Raw genomic sequence first — 24,300 nt, 5'->3', positions numbered from 1 at the left:
TTCGAGCAGGGGACTATGAAACGGGCTCCGTACGTGTGTGTGTCCGTCCGTCTGTCTGTCCGTCCATCTGTGTGTGCGTCCGTGTGTGATCAAAATGTTCAATTTGCTACTTCTCTGTCATTTATGAGCCGATTTTGATTCTGTTTGCTTTATATGATAGCACTACATGGGAGCTTTGAAACTTCTACACAGAATTTCAGTTGTGACCTTTGACCTTGACCTTTGACCTATATTGTACATTTTGCTTCAAAATGCTACTCCTTCGCCATTTCTAACCCGATTTCGATTCCGTTTGCTTTATGTGATGGCACTAGGTGAGGGCTTCAAAACTTCTACACAGAATTTTGACCTTTGACTTCTTTCACCTTTGACCTTGATTTTTGACCTGTATTGTACATTTTGCTACAAAATGCTACTCCTTCACCATTTCTAACCCGATTTCAATTCCGTTTGCTTTATGTGATGGCACTAGGTGAGGGCTTCAAAACTTCTTCACAGAATTTTGACCTTTGACTTCTTTGACCTTTGACCTTGATTTTTGACCTATATTGTACATTGGCTACAAAATGCTACTCCGCCATTTCTAACCCAATTTCGATTCCGTTTGCTTTATGTGATGGCACTAGGTGAGGGCTTCAAAACTTCTACACAGAATTTTGACCTTTGACTTCTTTGACCTTTGACCTTGATTTTTGACCTGTATTGTACATTTTGCTACAAAATGCTACTCCTTCGCCATTTCTAACCCGATTTCGATTCCGTTTGCTTTATGTGATGGCATTAGGTAAGGGCTTTAAAACTTCTACACAGAATTTTGACCTTTGACCTTTGACCTTTGACCTTGATTTTTGACCTGTATTGTACATTTTGCTAACAAAATGCTACTCCTTCGCCATTTCTAACCCGATTTCAATTCCGTTTGCTTTATGTGATGGCACTAGGTGAGGGCTTCAGAACTTCTACACAGAATTTTGACCTTTGACTTCTTTGACTCTTGACCTTGATTTTTGACCTGTATTGTGCATTTGCTACAAAATGCTACTTCCGGCGGGGACATATATTACGCACCGCGTAATTTCTACTTTTCCTTGTTTAGTCAGGGAATCATATTTGTAATTGTATTGAAAATTTGACATAGCATTTCAATGGCAATCGGTTCTCCACTCTTCAAAATGAAGGCATCTTAAAATCCCGCACAACCATCACATGGCGATATGTATAGTGTGGTAATGTGACATTTCTATTTATACTTGGGAGAGAAATGCCATCAGAACAAACAGTTCTATTCAGTACGGAATTCAGGTATCGTAACCAAGGAATAACTTCCTGGGGTTTTTTATGCCTCTACCAAGAAGTGTCGCTGGAGGCATTATGTTTTCGGGTTGTCCGTCCTTTTGTCCATCTGTCCATTCATTTGTCCTTCTGTCCATCCTTCCGTCTGTCCGTAATCAATTTTGTGAACAGCATAACTAAAAACCGTTTGAGGTATCCTAATGAAACTTGGCATGCATATGTTTGGGTGAAGTTGTGCCTATCAACATTTGGGTGCAGATGCTCAAGGTCAAAGTTCAAGGTCAAAATAAATGCTCAAAATTTCACTATTTCCCCCATGTCTCTGCAATGCCTGAAGGTACTGTAAAATGAGCAATATGTTCGCGTGCATTTTAATTTTGTGAATTTTGCGAGCGCCAAGATTTGCAAAATTAAAATGCACACAAAAGTTCTTGTCTACACTATATGCCTTGAATGCCAGTGGCAATTCAGGAAAATTTCATGCCGCAAAAAAAGCATGAAAAAAAAAAATGGTTCAAGGTATCTTCATGGAACTTAGTACATATGCATGTACTGATTGGCAGTGATTATCTAGGGAATTTTGGTGTCATGTGGTCAAAGGTCAGGGTCAAAGGTCAAGATTAACTCCTCAAAATTTCACTCTTTCCATCAAGATTTTGTAATGCCTGCAAGATATTTCTTGAATTTTGGTGTATACATGTATTACCCAATAGAGATTCTCTGGGAAGTTTTTTGCCAAAAAGGTCAAGTGAAAGTGCTAAATTTCACCTCTTCCTTCATATTTCTGAAGTGGCTTAAGGTATCATCATGAAACTTGGTACATATTTATGCATCCTCTGCCTGACAGTGATTCTCTTGGGAATTTAGGGTCATAAGGTCAAAGGTCAAGGGTCGGAGGCCAGGATAAAATGCTAACAATTTACTATTGAATATTGAAATTAATCTTTTTCTCCATACTTTGAAATTGGCTCAATGCATAAACTTATAAAATGGTCAAAATTCAAGTAAACATCCTTAAATCCCCAAATACATGCTCTCTTAGAAAATATAGTCATTCATCCAATTAAACCTAGTTCAAGGCAAATGAACATTCAACACATTTGTGACACACATGTCATTTTAATATTTTGCCAATTATGTGAAATGGTGATCACATATTGTCAAGACGTACTATAAAGCTACTGTATACGCCATATATTTCGCGAGTCTAAATCTTCGCGAATCAGACACTCCTGACGATTTCGCGAGTTGTTAAATTCGCGATCTTGTAGTCCTGTACTGAACGGACAAATATACATGCGTACGTCACATTCACATCGGCATCAGAGTTAATATTTTCGCGTGTCTTTAATTTCGTGAATAGCACCTGACTCGCGAAATTCGCGAAAATAAAGACCTCGCGAAATATTCGGCGTATGCAGTATTAGGAGAATCATGCATTATGGTGGAGGTATACCAGTCACCATAGCATATGTACTACTTGCTTCGGTGTAACGGTTTTAAATTGGGCATTAAAAAGCCTCTATGTGAATCTTGTGAAAAATGATCAGGAGAGCTTGACAAGCACTTTTCGTATTCCTGTACAGTGTACAGTATTTTGGACCCATGTCCATCTGCAAACCTCTACTTGTATTACACCAGCTTTTATACCTTAAAAAGATGTGAACACCATTGTTGAGGATTCATAAACTCCTTTCAGCCCAACCAAACTTACCCAGCTTTGTGTGACATTTGTTACTTGTTTATTACCTTATTTTTGAGATTGAAGTTTAACAAGCCAGCTAAACTCATCACCTCATACACATGAGTTTTTGCTTCATTTCTCCAGCCTTTGAGGAGATGGTGGCTGCATATGAGGAACAGGCCAGGGGGCTGCTAGATGGAGGAGCAGATGTGCTCTTGGTTGAGACAATATTTGACACTCTCAATGCCAAGGCTGCACTTTATGCCATCCAGAACCTGTTTGAGAAAGACTACCAAGCTGTACCAGTTTTTGTAAGTGTGCTGGGAAGAAAATAAATCAGAGATAATTGTGTGGGTTTTTTTTCGTAATCATTTGAATATGTGATTCATTTGAAAGTAAGAAAAGATTCTAAAATCTTCCTAAATGTTACATGAGGTTGAGAGATTTATTAAGAAGGAATTCTACATATAGGTTATTGATACATTGATTACTCAGCCGTTCATGTACATGTATAGACTGGTTTTGAGCAATTTCTTTTATTTGTTTCTAGTTTTTATAACCCCACCCACACATAGTGTGAATGGGGGTATATAAGAAACACTCTGAGGGCAGATGGCCGGTCAGTCGGTTGGTTCTTCGGTCAGGCGGATGGTCGGTTGCAAAATCTTGTGAATCGAACTAATCTCTCATTTTTGAGCAATTGACCCCAAATTTGGCATGTATGACCACTATCAAAGGCAGATGTGCAAGACACCTTTTTCACTAGTATTGCATAATTCATTACCATGACAATGGTAGATATAAAAAAAAAATCTTACAAAATGTTGTTGATAAAGGAAAGAAAGATATTATTCAGAGGGGTGAAGGTTCAGGTATGAATTTCTTCAATTTGTCTCCCTCTACAAATTAAATTTGTTAAGATCGCAACTCCTGATCTGTAAATTAACAAACATGTCAGAAAAAGGAACCAGTGGGACTCGAACCTGTCATCTACTGCTTTCCAGGCAGCGACACTACCACCAGGCTGTCCCTGGTTGCCAGCAGTGAAACGATGATTATGGAACAAATACCCAAGCTCTGAAATTCCGACATTGTTATGTTATGTAGTCCAAAGCGGACAAGGCATGTTGAATGATCATTCTTTCATTTAACATACCTTGTCCGCCTTGTATATACAGTAAACCTCGCTTAAGTCGACATCGCATAAGTCGACAACTTGCTTAAAGACACTCAATCGGGAGGGTATATGGACATATTTCAGCCGCGGGTGGTGCCACGTAAGCTCGCTTCCGAAGTTACTACAAAGCGAAATGTGTGTGCGCGCAAGACATCCCTGCTGCAATGTATCGCGCTATAGTATCTCGATTCCTCGCTTGAGTGCTGAGCTCAGCTGAGATGTGTACGTACTGTACATGTGAATTGCATGCATGGTATACGGTAGCGATCGCGATATCGCCTGCCGTAGTTATAGCGCCTGAGCTGCCTTTACATATGTACATACGTATACGCACCTTCTATAGTGTAGCCTCCTCTCATCATCATCGCACATCGTCGATCATCGTCACTCGTCGACTATACTCGTCAGATCAAATCAGACTAGAGTACAGCTACAGACCACAATCAGTTGACAATAGATACATGTGTGCAGGGAAATGTGAGGATGGCTATCATGGACGATGAAACATTGTCATGGGTTGCGGACATGACCGCTGAGATGTCTATTTTGAACATGGACAATTGGGTCGGAGACCCTGTATCATGTACTTGTCCAGGCGTTTCTATATACAAATCGGGGAAGCGGCTGTGCCCGTGCAGAGCCAACGGCCACAGTTGCACTGCACAGTGTACCTGTAGCCGTAGTAAAAGGGGGCCGTGCACCAACCGACACACCGTTTCATCATCTTCTGTAAATAGATCTATATTTAATCAACACCAGAATCAAATCACAATAACATTGGCAATAACTCTATCTGCTAATTAGTAATTTGACTTGTTGAATATCAAATTGAAATGTTTGCTTACTTGTTTTAGTTTTCAGAATCAGATTCAGTGAACAGAAACTGTCAGAAACTAACAGAGAACTGTAAGGCTGTAAATAAGTGTAACTGTGAGTGTTAGCAAAATATTTATACTATAAGAATTGCATTTTGCATTTTCAAGATAGTTAACAATACTCATGCAAGGATTCCCATCGAACATGGGCATCACAGATTTTTGAGTTGCCATCTTTAAATGGGATACTAGTCTTTGATAAAGTGAAAAACAATCGATTTTTATTTTCTTACAACTTCAACTTCAAGTAGGGCCTAGAATCTAGATCTATCATCTAGAGTTCTGGATCTAGACTACATGTATGATGTAGCTTGAGATAGATCTATTCCAATTATTTAAAATGTATTTGCAAATCCTAAATTATATTCCTGGGGGATTCGCGTAATATGATTTGAAACTACCCTTGCCCGACCAGACGCTGTGCAAAGCACAGCATCTAACCTTATTTATAACAGCCACAGGGATGTGTGTAGAAATCTCCTACCTAGTTCAAACTCAAGTAAAATTAAAAAGTCAGTGTCTTGTTAAACGTTAGATCTAACCGTTATGAGTAAATTTATGACTTTTTTTTTAATAGATTAAACGTTAGACCCAAGACGGTATTACAGTTTGTAGATTACTAAGCTCTACCTCAGACAGAGTCAAGTCTAACCATGTTAGTTTGAGAATAGGCAGTACAAGTAGAAATGTATAATTTTATGGGCGCTATAACGTTATAGGCCCTACATACACTTCAATCATTCATGTACTTACAAATCATCTGGATCTGGATTCCTTGAAGTTGTTGACTTGGCCGAGGGTTGCTTGATTGGCGTAAGCCGTGGCATTGGATGTGCAGGCAGCTGGGTCGACATCTCCGGCTGAGTTACAGTTCCACCATGCATGCTGTAACACGAATTTGCACATTCTAAATTCCTGCAAAACTGTTCATGCAACTCCAGCAAGTGGAAAGCAAATTTTTCATCAGCACGCTGATGCTGAAGCTTCCTCTTCTGGCCTCTAGTCTTACTTGTCCTAGTAGTAGTAAGCATGCTAAGAACACGGCTCTCTGCATTCTCCATTCGTCGATAGCGTCATACATAACAAGTAAATACGTTTGCAGTCTTTCGAGTTGGACAGCTGTTTGATCTCCATCGTGAAGTTTCATTACTAAACCAAAAGGCTAAGCCAAACTGAACTGAACTGAAGCAGTACTTTTTATTGCAAACAGTACACGCGCACCACACACATTGATATTGACATACCGATGACTTTATATCGACTTTGTATGTTACGATCCGGCCGAACGTATCACAGCTGACATGGGATATGCAGCAGACAATATTGCACAATGATCAAAACAACCTGCCATATGCCTTGCAACTTGATATAACAAGCTTAGAGTTTTAGTATTTCTTCATTAAACCATATTTATAAAACTAAATACCGGTATTTAATAACGTAATATATAAATAATCTATAATATTGTTATAGAATATTTCCAGAAATTTTAAAATATCATTGCTGAGATTGCTGAAATTGGCACCAGAGTGCAAATAAACAGAGACTGGAGCCAGGTACGTACATACACACACAGCTCTCTCAGTTGTCATGACCGGAGCCCGTAGGAGAGATTTTCATGCGCATGGCTGTTGTGCAGTTTTGTGCGTGCACCCATTCGGCCCAATGTGGTAGGTATTTGGGCGTCCATGTTGAAATTAGGGTGGACGGCTCGCACGGCTCTTGTAGTCTAGCTGGGTGTTCGCTGGTGCATTGCGTAGCATCGTGTTCGGCATTCAGTACGTACGGGGGGTACGGTAACGGGAGGAGCAGCATGTCGTGCTTTTCTACTGAGCTGCAAATCGCCTGCGACGACCGAGTGTCTTTAAGTCGACACAATAAAAAAGTCCCGATTTTGCCTTTGTTATTCCTTGAAAATTTCCTCATCTTAGTCGACATTTATAAGTCGACAACTCACGTAAGTCAACCTGATTTTTCAGTGCCAACTGAGCTGAAATATGTGTTAATTCTCTCGTCTAAGTCGACATAATTTTTCGTTCAAATAAATCTTATCGCCATTCTCTGAAAAAGAATTGTTTTCCTGCTCCGATTCGCAGCATTTCTACTCGGTAATTCGCTAGTGTATGGCGTGGTAGTGTTCGTGCCATGCATCCATTGTCTTGTACTAGGTATGCCAGAATAGAAAGGGCATACACTCATTTACACTGGAGTATTACATGTAGTACCTAGGGCAGTTCACTCTCCCCCTTTTCTCCCTCTCGTTATTCTCAAAACGCACAAATTTTGTACACCTATAATTATGTCCCAGTAGATATTCACTATCTGAACATGAAATAGGTGTTTTTGTTAGTCCGAATATTCTAACATTAATTATTCCGAAGCGGTATTAGAAACCTGGGCCCTTTCTAGAAAATATATTAAAATGGAACTAATAATGCAACTCAAAAATTCAAATGCAGGTGTATCAAATCACACCCAACTTTCACATTTAAATGCAAGTGAGGTTGCTGAAAGGACTTGCATTTGATAATCATATGAAACAAGAAAATAATTTTACGAACCTGAAACTCAATTGCGTTTAAATGCAATTCTAAAAATCGAATGCAAGTCCATCAAATCACCTGCAGTGCTGTATTTAAACGCAAGAGCGTTGCAGAGAAGACTTTACAGTTTTCATACGAAACTAGAAACTGCGTTTAAAAGCATCTCTATACATCTACGGAAGTGCGTTATTGTTTAAAAGACTTGCATTACTTTTTTATTTCGTAAGCAAAATTAAACACAACTCTGAAAATCAAATGCAAGTCCATCAAATCACACGTAACGCTGTATTTGAATGCAAGAGCGTTGCAGAGAAGATTTGTGGTTTTTGTACGAAACGAAACTATAAGAAACTGCGTTTAAACGCATCTCTAAACATCTACCGAAGTGTGTTATTGTTGAAAAGACTTGCATTATTTTTTCATTTTATAAGCAAAAATTTTTTTTAAAAATAAACGCAACTCTGAAAATCACATGCAAGTCCATCAATATAATCAATGATAATCATGCAAAACTAGCAAATTGTAGGGAACTTTTTTTTTTCAAACTCAATTGCACTTAAACGCAACTCTAAAAATACAAATAAATGCAAGTCCATCAAATCACAAGCAACGCTGTATTTAAAATGCAAGAGCGTTGCAGAAAAGACTTCCGGTTTTGATACGAAACTAGAAACTGCGTTTAAACGCATAAAGTGCGTTATTTTTGAAAAGACTCGCATTATTATGCCTCCGCCACGAAGTGGTGCCGGAGGCATTATGTTTTCGGGTTGTCCATCCGTCCATACGTACGTCCGTACATCCGTCCGTCCGCTTTCGTTTACGCGATAACTTGAGTAATATTTACTGGAATTTTACCAAACTTGGTCCAAGTATGAAGTATGATGGGGCAATTATTTGATTAGATTTTGGGTGAAATCGGCTGAAGGTCAAAGGTCAAAGGTCAAGGTCAAATCATGTAATTGTATCCGTTTATGCAATAACTCAAGACTGGATGGAGCAAATTTCACCAAACTTTGTTTGAGGATGATGTATGATGGGACAATTACTTCATTAGTTTTTCAGTGAAATCGGACAGAGGTCAAAGGTCAAAGATCAAGGTCAAATCCTAAAATTTATCTGTTTACGTGATAACTCAAAACTGGATGAAGCAGCTTTCACCAAACTTGGTCCAAGGATGCTGTATGATGGGACAATTAGTTGAGTAGATTTTGGTGACATTGGCAAGAGGTCAAAGTTCAAGGTCAAATACTACAAATGTTGCAATTTCCCCCATATCTATGCAATGCCCGAAGATATTTTCTTGAAACTTGGTGTGGACATGTACTACTGCGTAAAGATTCTCCAGAGAGAGTTTCATGTCATAAGGTCAAAGGTCAAAAGGTCAAAGGTTAGGTGAAAATGTTGCAATATTACTTTTCTCTCAAATGCTTCAATGTATCTTCATGGAAATTGGTACATATGCATGTACTGTCTGGCAGGGATTATCTAGGGAATTTAGGGGTCATGGGTCAAAAGTCAGGGGTCAAAGGTCAAGGTCAACTCCTCAAAATTTTACTATTTCCCTCATATACTAGTATATGCAATGCTTGCATTATTAGTTTCAAAACTTAATACATGCATTACCTAATGGAGATTCTCCGGGAAATTTCCAGCCAGAAGGTCAAAGGTTAAGGGTCAAAGGCCAGGTTTCAATGCCCCCCCCCCCCAAAAAAAAAAAAAAAAAAAGATCTATTTTGTACCGTCATCACACTCTTTCTTCGTACCTTGGAAATTACTCATTGCATAAACTTTCCCAAAATTCCCCAAATATGTGTACCTGCACTCTTAGAAAATTATAGCAAACTCAGTTCAAGACGTTTCTGACAAACCTGTCATTTCAATATTTTGCCAGTTATGTGAAACTGTCATGGATCACACATTGTGAAGACATTGTACTATATGCCTATTGGGAGAATCATGCATTATGGCGGAGGCATTAGTCGCCATAGCGACATTTCTAGTTTTTTATTCTGTAACGGAACTTTCGCCGTGACCGAACTTATGTAGTCTGCACTAGCAGGGCAAAGACATCGCAACATTTACACAATTCAAACTATCGAAACGCATGCTGCTTCACGAAATATAAATGAAAAAAAAATTAACAAAATATATTACAGTTCGCTCTGCCGAAGGTTTAAATCTCAGTCCAAAGTTAAATTAGTCCGACAATGGAAAGAGGTTTGTTTTTACGAAGGTTAGTAATCCGAAAGATGTCGTTTTCACATGAACAAACTTTTCTTCTTCTTTTTATTTCAGACGGGACCGCGCCGTACAGAGCGGTAATGTTGCGAATTGGAGTCCTAAAACAATTCATTTTCGGAGTATGGCAATAGAAATTTAAGCAAAACAAATATGGCGACTTAGGGAATGAAAATCACACATGTTTCAACTCAGTCGGCACTGAAAAATTATCTTGAAAGAATCATACGAAATCACAAGCATATCTTTGCAGCAACGCACTTGAATTTAAATTGCAAAGTTTAATGCAATTTGGGGAATTTGCGTTTGATATTTCAAATCAAATTTAAAATGTAAAGTGTCTAGAAACGGGCCCAGGTTTCCGATCCCGCTCTCTCAAAATCTCTCTAGAGATTTGGGAATTGTGCGTTGTCGTTACTAACCCGGGCGAGATTTATGCGTGAACTAAAACATTATTGTTGCTGATTTCAGTAGGCATGTTTTGGCGGCAAAAGTAGTAAGATTTGGGTAGCGATCCGCATCGTGATCCAAATCTTATTCTATACAGGGAAAATTAGTTTCCATTTATAAGTCGACAAAATGTCGACTTCCGCGTAAGTCGACTTTCGCGGAAGTCGACGTGTTTTACTCAGTCCCGATTATGTCAACTTACGCGAGGTTGACTGTACATAAGCTTTAAACAATTATCTGAAAATAATAAAACCGCATGATAATAACTCATTGTCGCATTTTATGATGAATTGTGTTTGACCATTTTGAAATGCTTAAATTGGATTTCTAAGGCGCTACTTCCAACCAACGAGTTGGGCATCGCCTACGTCCCACCATTTTGCAGGCTCTTGCACAATCGCTTGCAGGAATTGTTTTTCAAAAATCGCGAATGGAGACAATGATGGATTTCCTTGTGTTAAAACTGGTGAAAGATTTTGTTATTTCCTCTTCTTAATTATCAGTACAGCAAAAATTCTCAGGACTGCCTCCCTTGGTACACCAGCATCAGTGATCGTCTTCACTACAGCAAATTAAGTCATCTGATCCTTTGCCAAACATGCAGAACAGCTATTGTCATCACCATACTAATGAACTGCTTGGCAAACCAGTCCCTATATTCCATCCATGGCAGCAAAGAAAAATTTGCAACAAACAAAGCTAAGAGAAAGAAGAAAACTTCTTTCAGTATATGACAGACAAATGAACAAATTACTAATGCAAAAAGTTGACACAACACATTCACAAAAATGGCTTTACTTCAAAATGTAAAAGGAAAGGGTGAAGTGATATAAAAATATAGAAATCATGCCAAGAGAGGTATGAGAAAGGACTGACATAAAGTAAACATTGAATGAAGTTAGCAGCAAACACTAGCACGATAACAATCCACATCATCATGATGCACCACACTAATGGAAAAAAAAAATTATTTTTGCAACAAAATGAAGCACTCTGTAACAAAACGAAAACACACACCACTCTAGACAGTAGGTTCATACTTTGAAAAAAGTATCCAAAGATTTCATGTGAAAGAGCACAGCACAGGAGTGGATATAAGTGGGCATTGTGGCTACAAAATCCAGATTATGTTGATGCTGTGGACATTGAAAGTTATCATGTAGCACTGTATTTACTACAGAGTACTTCCGGGAGAACTTTTGAGTACGCCTTTCAGCAAATATGATTCAAATCTTGGGTGAATACTTGCAGATGTCTGAGAAAGAGGATCTCTCTTCATGGCTGCTGTAAGTACCTTAGTCCCATCCCTTCCAATCTGATGAGAGATTTCTCAACATTTCAGAGTGCAGACCATGTTCATAAAGGGCAGTACCCTTCATGCTGAAAGAATTCTGAGTCTGCACCAACAACAGACGCGGAACCACAACTGTTAGTATCTCATGATCAGCACAACAACCTCTCCAGTGAATGCCGGACTGAATTCCTAAACTCCATGTTTGTCGATCCAATACGTGTACATCGGTCACACCTGATCAGTACATAGCAATTATGGCCTCTGTTCCACCCTCAACCAGATCAAAGACAAAGGAGGTGACAGAAGTTACGCAATCGTCCCTGATTCAGGATATCATGAAAGACCTCCTTACAAATAAACAGTTCCTCTCGGTCATCGAAGAATCTGTGAATAGAAGACTGACAGAGGTCGAGGGAGAGATAGAGGAACAAAAGGGTGACATACATGATCTTCAAGTTGCAAGCGAGAAAAAGGACACAGAGATTGCACGTCTGAAAGAGAGACTAGAGAGACAAAATAAACTCCAGAAGGTGAACAACTCTTTTAACGAACAAGAGCAGTACTCCAGGCGCAACTGTTTACGTCTGTTTGGCTACCCAGAGAAAAGAGGAGAATACACAGACGGGATCATTGTCGGGTTGGCAAAGGACGTCTTGAAAGTGGATCTGCAGGAGTCAGACATCGAGAGAAGTCACCGTGTAGGGACACGGAAAATGCGAAAGGATGGCACAGAATCTCCTCATGGAATTATAGTGAAATTCAACGCGTACAGGAAGAGACAGGAGATGATTTCCCACCGAAGGAATCTGAAGGGAAAATAGATGGTCTTGGTCGAGGATCTGACACAAAAGAATCAGGAACTGTTGAACTCTGCAAGATCGAACAAGAATGTTGAAAATGCCTGGAGCAAGGATGGTCGGATAATTGTGCTGTTGAAAGGAAACAAGAAGGTGACAAAAGTGATCCACAATGAAACAGAAATAAAGTCATGATAACTGTGTAACATGATTTGTGAAAAGTGATATATGTACTGTACAATAGTCACCTAAGGCATATTGCAGTTATACTGTCTCTCTCTTGGAAGGACATCTGACTCTGAATAGTAGTGCTTTGTTTGCATTATTGTATGATATTTCTTTTCCCTAATGTTTGCACACTGACTGGTTTTCAGACACATTACATTTATATACCTCTTGTGTGTGAGTGTCTTCATCCATACATCACTTGTCTTACCTTATTTGTGTGTTGTTGTTGTTTTTATGCCTCCGCCACGAAGTGGTGCCGGAGGCATTATGTTTTCGGGTTGTCCGTCCGTCCGTCCTTCCGTCCGTCCGTAATGAATTTTGTGGACAAGGTAACTATCAAAACCTGTTGAGGTATCCTAATGAAACTTGGCATGTATGTGTATTAGGGGGTGAAGTTGTGCCTATCAACTTTTGGGTGCACATGCTCAAGGTCAAAGGTCAAAAGGTCAAGGTCAAATACATAAAATTTCACTATTTCCACCATATCTATTGAATGCCTGAAGAGATTTTCTTGAAACTTAGTGTATACATGTATTACCCAATTAAGACTCTCTGGTGAAAGTTGGGTCATGAGGTCAAAGGTCAAAGGTCAAAAGGTCAGGGTCAAATACATAAAATTTCACTATTTCCACCATATCTATTGAATGCCTGAAGATATTTTCTTGAAACTTAGTGTATACATGTATTACCCAATTAAGATTCTCTGGTGAAAGTTTGGGTCATGAGGTCAAAGGTCAAAAGGTCAAGTAAAAATATTAAAACTTCTTTTTTTTTCTCCATACCTTGGAAAATTGTTCAAGGTATCTTCATGGAACATAGTATATATACATATACTGACTGGAAGTGATTATTTAGAGAATGTAGGGTTCATGGGGTCAAAGGTCAGGGGTCAAAGGTCAAGTGCAACACTTCAAATTTTTACTTTTTCCCTCCTATCATGCAATGCCAGCAGGGGTATTTTTTTTTTACACTTGGTGTATGCATACATGTGTAACCTAATAGAAATTCTCTGGAAAGTTTTTTTTTTTCTTCTTTTTTTGCCTCAAAGGTCAAAAGGTCAAAGATCAAGTGAAAGTGCTGAACTAACTTTTTCCTCCATATCTCGGAAGTGGCTCAAGTTATCTTGAAACTTAGTACATACATTTGTATTATGCATGTTCTACCTGAAAATGATTATCTTATGAATTTTAGGGTCAAGGGCCAGATGAAAATGTTAACAATTTACTATTCAATTCAGAAATTGCACTTTTTCTCCACACCTGTACCTTGAAAATTACTCAATGCCTAAATGTATGAATGGGTCAAAGTCGAGTTAAAGTCCTTAAATCCCTAGATACATGCTCTCCTATTCATCCAATTAAACCTAGGTCAAGGAAGGTGAACATTCAACACATTTGTGACAAACTTGTCATTTCAATATTTTGCCAATTTTGTGAAAATGTAATCACACATTGTCCACATGTACTATCTAGACCTATTGGGAAAATCATGCATTATGGCGGAGGCATACCAGTCGCCAAAGCGACATTTCTAGTTTTTTTTTCACATGTACAGATTAAGTCCCGGGATATATGTTTAGACTTGTTTGATGTCAACGTCAACCTATCCTCACTTACATTTTGTATGTGTAACTTGTAGAAGGCAAATTTCTGATGATCACAATCAAGAATGCATTAACTGTTTACAAGAAAGTTTTGAAAATGCAAATCCCATGTTTGACAGGTATAAGCTCCTTATTGAAGACATAAACTACATCTTGCCCCATGAGTATGGTAGTGCTGTCAATGATGTGTATGCAAGCAATCCGAAAGTTTTATCTATTGTGCATTTCAACTGTCGAAGTATTAAAAGTTTTGATAATTTGACCACTGTTCTTGCCAGTATATCTAATTTTTTCTCTTTTATAGCATTAACAGAGACTTGCAATCATGAATCAGTTACAATATCTGGCTACACATTTATTGGATCAAGTAGGAAAAACAAGCGAGGAGGAGGAGTTGCATGTCTAATACAGAATAGTACTCGATATAAGAGACGGGGAGACCTCGACATTTTTAATGATCATATCGAAACAATTGTGGCCGAAATACAGTGCAATCATAATCTAAATGCAGTTCTTGCCATAGTTTATAGACCTCCAGGACAAAGTGTCATTGAATTTATGCATTTATTGGAGGCATTTCTTGCCAAGGTGACTCGTGAAAGAAAACTATGTTATTTGATCGGGGATTATAATATTGACCTACTGAGTTTTTCTTCTAACTCACATCGAATTTATTTCTTAGATTTATTAGCCACTTTTTCATTTCTTCCACTGATATTAAAACCAACTAGAATTACCGCAAATACTGCAACATTGATTGATAATCACTTGATTGTAGGGCGGTGAGTTGGTCAGTTGGTAGCACGTCTGCCTCACGATCACGTGGCCCGGGTTCGAACCCGAGTTTGGACTGAGCAATGTTGTGTGTAAACATACTGTCCCCTCTATCAAGAGGCAAAACACTCTGTCCTTCGGATAGGACATAAAATGGAGGTCCCGTGTATGAGAGAGTAACAACTCATGCACGTAAAAGATCCTGCTTCATTCATTCATCGCAAAGAGCAGGGTGTTTAACCCTGTGAAGTGGTCCCACCTCACATCCAACTGGACCCCATTGAAGACCAGCTTAACGTAGCTGAATATGGGCTATCCAGCCATCTATCAGATGGATAATGAACAAACAGATAATATATTTACAAATGATGCGAAAAATGAAAATGGGTATTATTATGGCTGATGTGAGTGATCACTTTCATTGGTATTTTTACAATCGTTGATCATCACAACTGTCCAAGTTTGAATGTAAAGCCTAAAGTATATAAGAGAATAATAACTGAGGAAAATATTTATATGCAAATTTCAATCAAGGCTTATTGATATGAATTGGCAAACAGTGTATGTTAAAAATGATGTTGACGGTATGTATGATTCATTTATGCACCAATTTCTTAATGAATATAATCAGTGTTTTCCATTGAAAGAAAAAAGACCTCCTAGAAGTAAATGAATCCATGGTCTACTGATGACATAAAGAAATTATGTAGAAAGAAAAATATGTTTTATAAAAATACATAAAAAGTCCAACTCAGTATAGAAGATCAGTTTATGTTAAATATAGAAATATGGTGAACAGTACAATTCGTTTTCATTAAAAAAAAAAAAGAGTATTATAGTAATATGTTTGAGAATGTACGTAATGATATGAAAGGTACGTAATGATATGAAAGGTACATGGCGATGAAGAAATACTGTATTGAATAGAACTAGGACAGATGTGCCAAACCTGGAAATTAGACATGATGGTGAAGTCATATCTGACCCTCAAACTGTTGTCAATACATTTGATATATTTCTTAGTAATATAGGGTCCAAACTTGCACACAGTTTATCTGAGCCTGACACAGATATAATGCAATTCTTGCCAAGTATATCATTTGCGCATTCTTTTTTCTTGAAGCCTATCCATATAGACGAAATAGTTAAGATTGTGTGGGAATTGAAAACTAATAAGAGTCCTGGTTTTGATGACATCGATCTGTCAGTTGTAAAGAAGTCAATATATTATTTTGTAACACCATTTTGTCATATATTTAATTTTTCTATAGAAAAGAGTGTATTTCCAGATAATTTAAAAGTAGCTAAAGTTATACCAATACATAAAAAAAGGAGAGAAGAGTATTTTATCAAATTATAGACCAATTTCTATTCTCTCTGTGTTTTCCAAAATATTTTAGAAACTTGTTCATACTCGTCTTATGTCTTAACCCTCCCAAAATGATATATTATTCAACAAACAATTTGGATTTCAACAAAAATACTCCACTTATATGGCATTATTAGATTTTATTGACAAAATTACAACTTCTATTGAGAATGAAAATCTGTTTGTAGTAATATTTTTTGATTTGTCGAGGCTTTTGATTGCATTGACCACACTATATTGTTGAGTAAACTGCAGTTTATGGTATAAGAGGTACAGCCTTCAATTGGTTTAAGAGTTATCTTTCAAATCGTGTGCAATATGTAACATATAATGGTTTTTCTTCTCCCCCTGTGACTGTAGATATTGGTGTACCTCAGGGGTCGGTTTTAGGTCCATTACTTTTTATTCTTTATATAAATGACTTGCAGCATGCTACATTTGTAGCAAATATTTGGAGTTGATCTCATATGCAGATGATACTAGTTTTTTATTTCATGTAAAGATATACAAAGTATCAGTGCAATCTTAAGTTGTGAACTAGAGAAAGTTAATCAGTGGTTCATAGCCAATAAATTGAAATTAAATGCAGACAAAAAATCATGCATGATATTTAGACCAAGAAATAAAGTAGTAAGTACTGATGATTTTGATGTCAAGATTGCTGATTTTAAAATTCCAGTTGTTCGTTCTCCCAAATTTCTTGGAGTTATCGTTGATGATCATATACTAGTAACATGGAGATATCACGTCAGTGAAGTACAATGTATGCTGCAAAGTCTCCAGAGCAATAGGTGCAATCAATAGTATACGTGCAATCATGCCCTCTGAAATTCTTTTAAAGTTATATCACACTTTGATTATGCCTCATTTATCTTACTGTAACATAGTTTGGGGAAATTGTACAAAGTATCTTTAAGAGCGTATTTTCATCTTACAAAAGTGTACTGTCCGTATGATTAGTAATAGACCATTTTTGTCTCGCCCACCGGAGGTAAAGGCGAGACTAAGGGATCCAAATGCCGTCTGTCCGTCGTCCGTCCGTCGTCCATCGTCCGTCCGTCGTCCGTCACAAATGTTAAAGTTTACCTGCAAGACTCTCTTATGATGCATAACTTGGCAACTGTTACAGCAATGGCAGCCACACTTGGGTGATAGAAGCACTAGGGGTATCTTCATGTTATGGTGTTGTCGGAGGTCATGTAATGATGTCAAAGGTCATTTGAGGTCATATATTTTGGTTTTGGTTTGGTGTAGCTATTGATGCAGTTCAATGCACTGCACCAATTCTTTGGTTTACTCGTGATTCTTTACAGAAAATTCCTTCTTTCTTGTCTTAGCCTGTCTTGGTCTCACACAAACATATATTGCGAAAGTACAGCTCACCTGGAAACTCTCCCCACTCAACGCTAGTTGGCGCACTCCTTAAAAATCCCACAATTCTAAGTTGCAGTGTTTCACTTTTTGACTGAGAGTTGACCATCTTATGTAGTGTGTGGGATCTTTGACTGTACCCATGTATAACTGCACCCCCCTTTTCAAGATTTTCCAGATTAGGAAAATCTGGTATATAACGGAAAATATCGTACTCCTGTGAAACCAATCATTTTTTTTTTTCACAGCTGTCATAATGTATCTTAGTTTAAGTGTTTTTATGATTGACTGAAGGTATCAGGGACCATTGTTGATAAGAGTGGTCGCACTCTGTCAGGACAGATGGGGGAAGCCTTCGTCATCAGTGTTTCTCACTCCAACCCGATGTGTCTTGGCTTGAATTGCGCCCTTGGTGCCAATGAGATGAGGCCATTCATCGAGGCCATTGGGATGGCCACACCATCGTATGTCATCTGCTATCCCAATGCAGGTTTGCTCTCTCTCAGAACTTCTCACCCCCAACCCCCCCCCCCCCCCTTTTGTGAGCAAACACCATTGCAGGGACCAAAACCATATGGACAACCACATTGTGAGATCCAGAATAAAGTAGCCACTTTCTACTTTGTTTTTAGCTCACACTTGAGGCATTATATTTTCAAGTTCTCTGTGCATCCATCCATGCCCCCATCCATCACTTTTGTTGATGATGTATCTTAAAAATGGTTTGAGGTATCCAAACAAAACTTGGAATTTATGAGCGGAGGAAGCTGTGCCTGTCAACCTTTTAGGGCACACACCCAAAACTATTTCAGCATCAAACTATACTGTTTGATGCTGAAATTATACTATTTTCTCCATGCCCTGGAAATACTTGAATGTATACACTTAACCAGTGTAATTAATCTTTATGGTATTATATACAATTTTGTATGTGAATTGCCACACAGTAATTGTATAGGAACTTTTTGGGCAATCAACAAAATTTCATCTGTTTTTGTTCATTTGGAAGTTTCTCAAAGTGTTCATATGCAAAGTGGTATATACAAGATAATGATTATTTGCCAGTCATGTGGTAGTGTTACATCACATTGGCAATGTACTGTAGACCTATCGGGAGAATGTGATATGGCAGGGGCATACCACATTCGCCATAGTGACATTTCTAGTTTTCACCATAAAAAATGGAGATGTATGCATTGCCTCCTTTTTGGACAAGGATGACCGGAAATCAGTGGATATTGCTGCTAGTTTTATCAGGAATTCAAGTCATGAAAAGAAATGCATTTCCATGTTTATTTTGCTCGCACACACATGAATTTTAGAAATTCTCAAAATTGTCTGGAACATACTCATCATCGGACAGGAAGTCATTTGGAACATTTTAAAACCTTGATGTGCACATATTTCCTTGACTGATAATTACTGTAAAAGTGGATATTTTTGTGTTGGTAATTTTCACGCTCGGCTGGGTTAGATGAATTTTGTGTGTTTTAATTTCGCAAAATCAGGACATTAATGACTGGAATATATGTTATCCAAAATATTTGATTGCTTATATTTTCGTGATAGCTTCTGGTTGCACAAAATGTGCAAAAGTTTCCTCTTCTATAGTATTATACAAAAAGATTACATTTGACTTGAACTTTATGCCTCGCTATAATGATATAGAAATGACATTTATTTATGAAGATATCTATCATTTGACATTTTCGTAGAATTACAAAGTGGCAGCTAGATGATGTCATGCATAAATGATTGGAATAAAACATTTTGTGAAGCTAGGTGTTGATTTGTGACATGATGTGGAATATTTCATTTTCTATAATCGAGGCAATTTTGAGATTTGATTATTTTGTGATTTCTGTCACTCACTTCTGTTAGGTCTGCCGAACACTTTTGGTGGCTATGATGAGACTCCGGAGATGACCGCAGACCAGTTAGGCTCCTTTGCTAGGGATGGCCTGGTGAACATTGTTGGTGGTTGTTGTGGCACCACACCAGCACACATCAAAGCAATAGCTGACACTGTCAAACAATACAAACCAAGGATTCCTCCCCACAATGTGCATGATGGTTGCATGACACTGTCGGGTAAGTGTTTTGTGTGAAGTGAACATTTCATACTCTCATTATGATACACATTTGTTGATCTTATTTTTCCTCTACTAGCCTTCTAAATCTTTATGGGGGTGACTGCTTTTCACTTTTTAGATGATACGCTGTCAGTGTATCATCTAGTCTTATTGTAAGGAATCTTCCTTCTCTTACGCTCTCATTTTTTTTTCTGACATGTTTTGTGGACGCAATATCTCAACAATGACTTGACTAACAGGAAATTTTCTATCATCTTATTAGCTCACCTGAGCCAAAGGCTCAAGTGAGCTATTGCGATCGCCCTTCGTCCGGCGTGCGTCGTGTGTCGTGCGTAAACTTTTTACATTTTCATCTTCTTCTTGAAAACCCCAAAACCGATTTTCATCAAACTTGGCAGGTAGCATCCCTAGGGGGTTAGGAACTCAATTTGTTAAAATGGGCACCATGCCCCACCCAGGGGGCCCAAATGCCCCAAAATTAAGGAATCTGTAAAAATCTTCTTCTCCAGAACCAGAAGTGATAGAGCTATGTTAATACTATGAGTTTGTACATTGATGACTGTAGTTTCAAGTTTGTTCATGGCAGAATCAGGGGTGCCCCCTTGGGACCCAGGGGAGGGGGGTGGGAAAGGGTTCTAATGGGGCCTAAATTGTACATTTTCATCTTCTTCTTGAGAACCCCATGACCCATTTTCACCAAACTTGGCAGGTAGCGTCCCTAGGGGGTTAGGAACTCAATTTCTTAAAATGGGCACCATGCCCCACCCAGGGGGCCCCCAGGGGGGCCAAAACCCCCAAAATGAAGGAATCTTTAAAAATCTTCACTAGAATCAGAAGTTATAGAGGTAAGATAATACTATGAGTGAGTACATTAATGACTGTATTTTCAAGTTTGTTCTTAGGAGATCAAGGGGTGCCCCTCTTGGGGGCAGGGGTGGGGGGGGGGTTGGTTGGGAAGGTCCAAATGGGGACCTGAATTGTACATTTTCATCTTCTTCCTGAAAACCTCATGATGTATTTTCGTCAAACTTGGCAGGTAGCATCCCTAGGGGGTCAGGATCTCAATATATAAAAATGGCCACCATGCCCCACCCAGAGGGCCCCAGGGGGCCCCAATTCCCCCAAATTAAGGAATCTTAAAAAATTTGGGCCCTTATTGTACAGTTTCATCTTCTACTTGAGAATGCCTGGTCAAATTTTGGTAGAGCTGTGAATAATTTAGATTAGTGACTGCGTGAAAGGTGAACTTGCGATACTCAGGTGAGCGCTAGACCCGCGGGTCTCTTGTCTGTGATATCATCGAGGTGCCATTTTGTGATTTTGACATAATGTCACATTATCAATTTTATTAATATTCTCTGTCTCAATAATCATGACAAAGAATGCTGCCTGTGCGCCTGCGCTAACTCATACCACTGACGCCATTTTCTTGGTGTATGACCAAAGTTTATCGCTAATTTTCATCGAAGTAATACTTCAACATCGGACATTGTTCTTTCTTTGCTATACCCCTTTTCCCGAACGGTTGTATCGGACAACAAACAAGATGGTTTTCATGGATAATACGGTTCCCAGTGGGGAAAAATCTCTGTTGAATCCAGCTGTCTTTACTGCTGATATGACTGCCACAGAGAATGGGCGAGCCCTGCAGCTGTGGAGACAGTTGTGCTGACTCGTCCGTGCAATGCTAAGCCAAAGCCAATGGTCGCAGTGAACACTGTGAAGAAGACCGGGTGGCAGCGAAGAGTGGGAGGCAAAGCCAACCTCCAAACCCAAAATCACATCATCAGGCAAGTTTGAGACAAGCTCAACCATGCCGCAAAAAAAAAAAAACAGTTTCTGAGATGAAATCCCAAAAATCAGGAACATCTGGACCATCTGGTGAAGTCATGTCTCGTCTTGACAAGCTGGAGCAAATGCTCACCAAATGGATGGAGTAAGCCTGTCCCTGGGCCAGCAAATTACAATGCCTTTAGCATGGAGGGTTACCACGCAAGCACAGGAGTCAGAGCTTTTTGCCAACTCTCGATCTGATTCACAAGATCCCTCTGAAGGAGCTTGGGAATCTGAAGACTTGTGTGCACCCTCAGAGAGGGAACCAGAATGCAGGGTCCCATTCATGGCGGCAAAATTTGCCACTCCTTTGGGGATGGATGAGCCAATAGATGATGACATTGCAGAAACTATAAATTTCATGGTGGGACAGAAGCAAGATGAGAAAGCCATGAGTGACACAGCAGACAAATATCCGTGCCCAAGAAGTTGTGATGCGAGTCTGAATGTACCAAAGGTGATTTGGAAAAATATCTTTATGCCAGTACGCTCCCACAATTTGAGAGTGTAGTCCATTCAGAAATTCCTTATAAAGGGAATTAGTGCCCTCGCTCAGACACTTGACTCAAACATGTCAGAAACCCACCAGGATGCACTGGCATTCCTTTCTGATGCAAATTTTGCACCTAACTGTTTCCACAAGGAGTGCATCAAGCCAGACATGAATTCACAATACCACTACTTTTGCAAGCCAACCAACAAAGGCACATCCTTCTAGTTTGGTGATGACATTGGCCACCAAGTAAAAGACCTCAAAGACCAATGCAAGGCCATGGAAGGGATGATGAGATTGAACACACCCAGTAACTGTATCATCACTACAAGAGACCAGCTGAGCAGTTGCAACATTCCCAGGCCACAAAGCCCTCTAGCTGGGTCCCTTGGGGCCATGGTGCTTCCAGTTGGAACCTCATGACGGGGTCGTCAAGCTTCCCCTTTTTAGGCCAAGGGAGGGGAAGGCAGAGAGACACCCGGCACACATACTCCCCGACAGCAGCAAAGAGGAACAACCCACGGAGCTTCCAATTCCGTCGTCAGGGATTGGGGAGAAAGTAGACTCACTACCCAAAGACCAAGAGGTGAATGTCACTCTCCCATATTTTCATTGTGTTGTTGGAGGTTGACTGAAGCAATTTTGTCATGAGTGGTGTAAAATCACATCAGATCCTTTTGTCTAACAGGTGGTATGGGGTTACAAAAGAGAATTTGAGCCAGATACGTTCCCCCCTCCCCCTGGGGATGAATGCCCCTTTTCTCATACAAACATAATGCCGTAGAAAGAGCCAAGTTTGATGAAGAAATTCTGAATCTGCAAAGCAAGGATGCCATTGAAACATGTTCCCTTGTAGAAGGGGAATTGTTATCAGAAATTTTCACTAGACCAAAAAAGAGTAGTGGAACTTGCCTTATCCTTGACCTATCTGATCTGAACAAGTTCATAAAATACCAGCATATCCAAAAGGTTTTTTTTTTTTTTTTTTTTTTTTTTTTTTTTTTTTTTTTTGCTTCAGTCGACCTCCGAGCTGTTTACTACACTGTACCTATCTAACCTATATCTAGAAAATTCCTTAGCTTTGTCTGGAAAGATCAGTTTTTGCAATTTAAAGCTCTTCCGAATGGCCTTACATATGCCCCAAGATTTTTCAAAAAAGTAATTAAGCCTGTACTGGTTACATTGACATGCACAGGGCATCTGGCACTTACATACAGTGGACTCCCGTTATGACAAAGTCCTCGAGACCAGCAGTTTCCTTTCGTTATATCGAAATTCATTATAACCAATGAGGAATTTCAATCAAACTTGGAGGGAATGGCAATGAAAGATTCCATAGCCATCCAACATGCTCTGGATGCATTTATTTTCGCATCATTGCCAACGGCCAGCTTACTTAATGTAGTAGAATTTATATGAATCCTTTAAAGATACAGAACAAAATAAAAAAATCCTGGATCCTGGCGGTGGATCCCGGCGATGATCCTGACCACTACCAAAATTTAATCATTTCTTCCTCGTGTCATTACCAACCAATTGTTCCTGAAAATCTCATCCTAATCTGCTCTCAACTTTTGACTTATTTTGTGAATAGAGAGACAGGCAGATAAACAAACAAATCAAAACAGCCAATCCACCACCCCCCCCCCCCCAAAAAAAAAAGCGCAACCTTGGTGGAGTAATGGGCATGCATTTCATATTGCCCCTCTGTTTTTGCATAACCCGACAACAAGTGCGACAACAAGCATGTGTGTGTCAAACTTCCTCAGCCTCACTCTCCCTCGGCGGCCTCTCTCTTTTCGCCCTCTCTCCCTGCATGTACCCAAGACTCGAGGGGCAGGCCAAGGTAGGTGGCTGTCTATCCTGTGCGAATTCACACAAAACGCTGTTTTATGTAGATCCCGAATCAGATCATTTGAGCGAGTGTGTGGTGTGCATGTAGAGCCGCAATGTTGCGTTCTGTGTGGATAACTTTTTGTGATTGTAAGCTTTGAAATTCAAGCTTCTTTTCTGCGAGAAACAAGAAAAAGGCACAGGCCGGATGGGCAGTCTGAACATGGTCTGAACTGTAAGTTCCCCCAAGCAAGTTCACATGTGATATCACCCTTGTCCAGCAAGTTTTACATTTGTTGGTAATTGTCTCTTCAAAGCTCATGCTTGTCAGGGCCGACAAGGGTGATATACA

General features: G+C 39.2%; 1 protein-coding gene across 1 annotated transcript in view; it reads left to right on the top strand.

The window, feature by feature from the left end:
- The window catches only part of LOC140235702 (methionine synthase-like), a 304,954-nt gene that overhangs the window by 28,385 nt on the left and 252,269 nt on the right, over window positions 1-24,300 (top strand). The window contains exons 5-7 of the mRNA XM_072315720.1: window positions 3,122-3,288; window positions 17,991-18,186; window positions 19,578-19,787. Of these exons, the coding sequence (XP_072171821.1) occupies window positions 3,122-3,288; window positions 17,991-18,186; window positions 19,578-19,787 (573 nt within the window). The remainder of the gene's footprint in view (window positions 1-3,121; window positions 3,289-17,990; window positions 18,187-19,577; window positions 19,788-24,300) is intronic.

The sequence above is a fragment of the Diadema setosum genome, chromosome 1 (assembly GCF_964275005.1).
Source record: "Diadema setosum chromosome 1, eeDiaSeto1, whole genome shotgun sequence".
In the NCBI taxonomy this organism is placed as follows: Eukaryota; Metazoa; Echinodermata; class Echinoidea; order Diadematoida; family Diadematidae; genus Diadema; species Diadema setosum.
The sequence above is the reverse complement of the archived record's forward strand: the minus strand, read 5'-3'. Positions and strand labels throughout refer to the sequence as shown.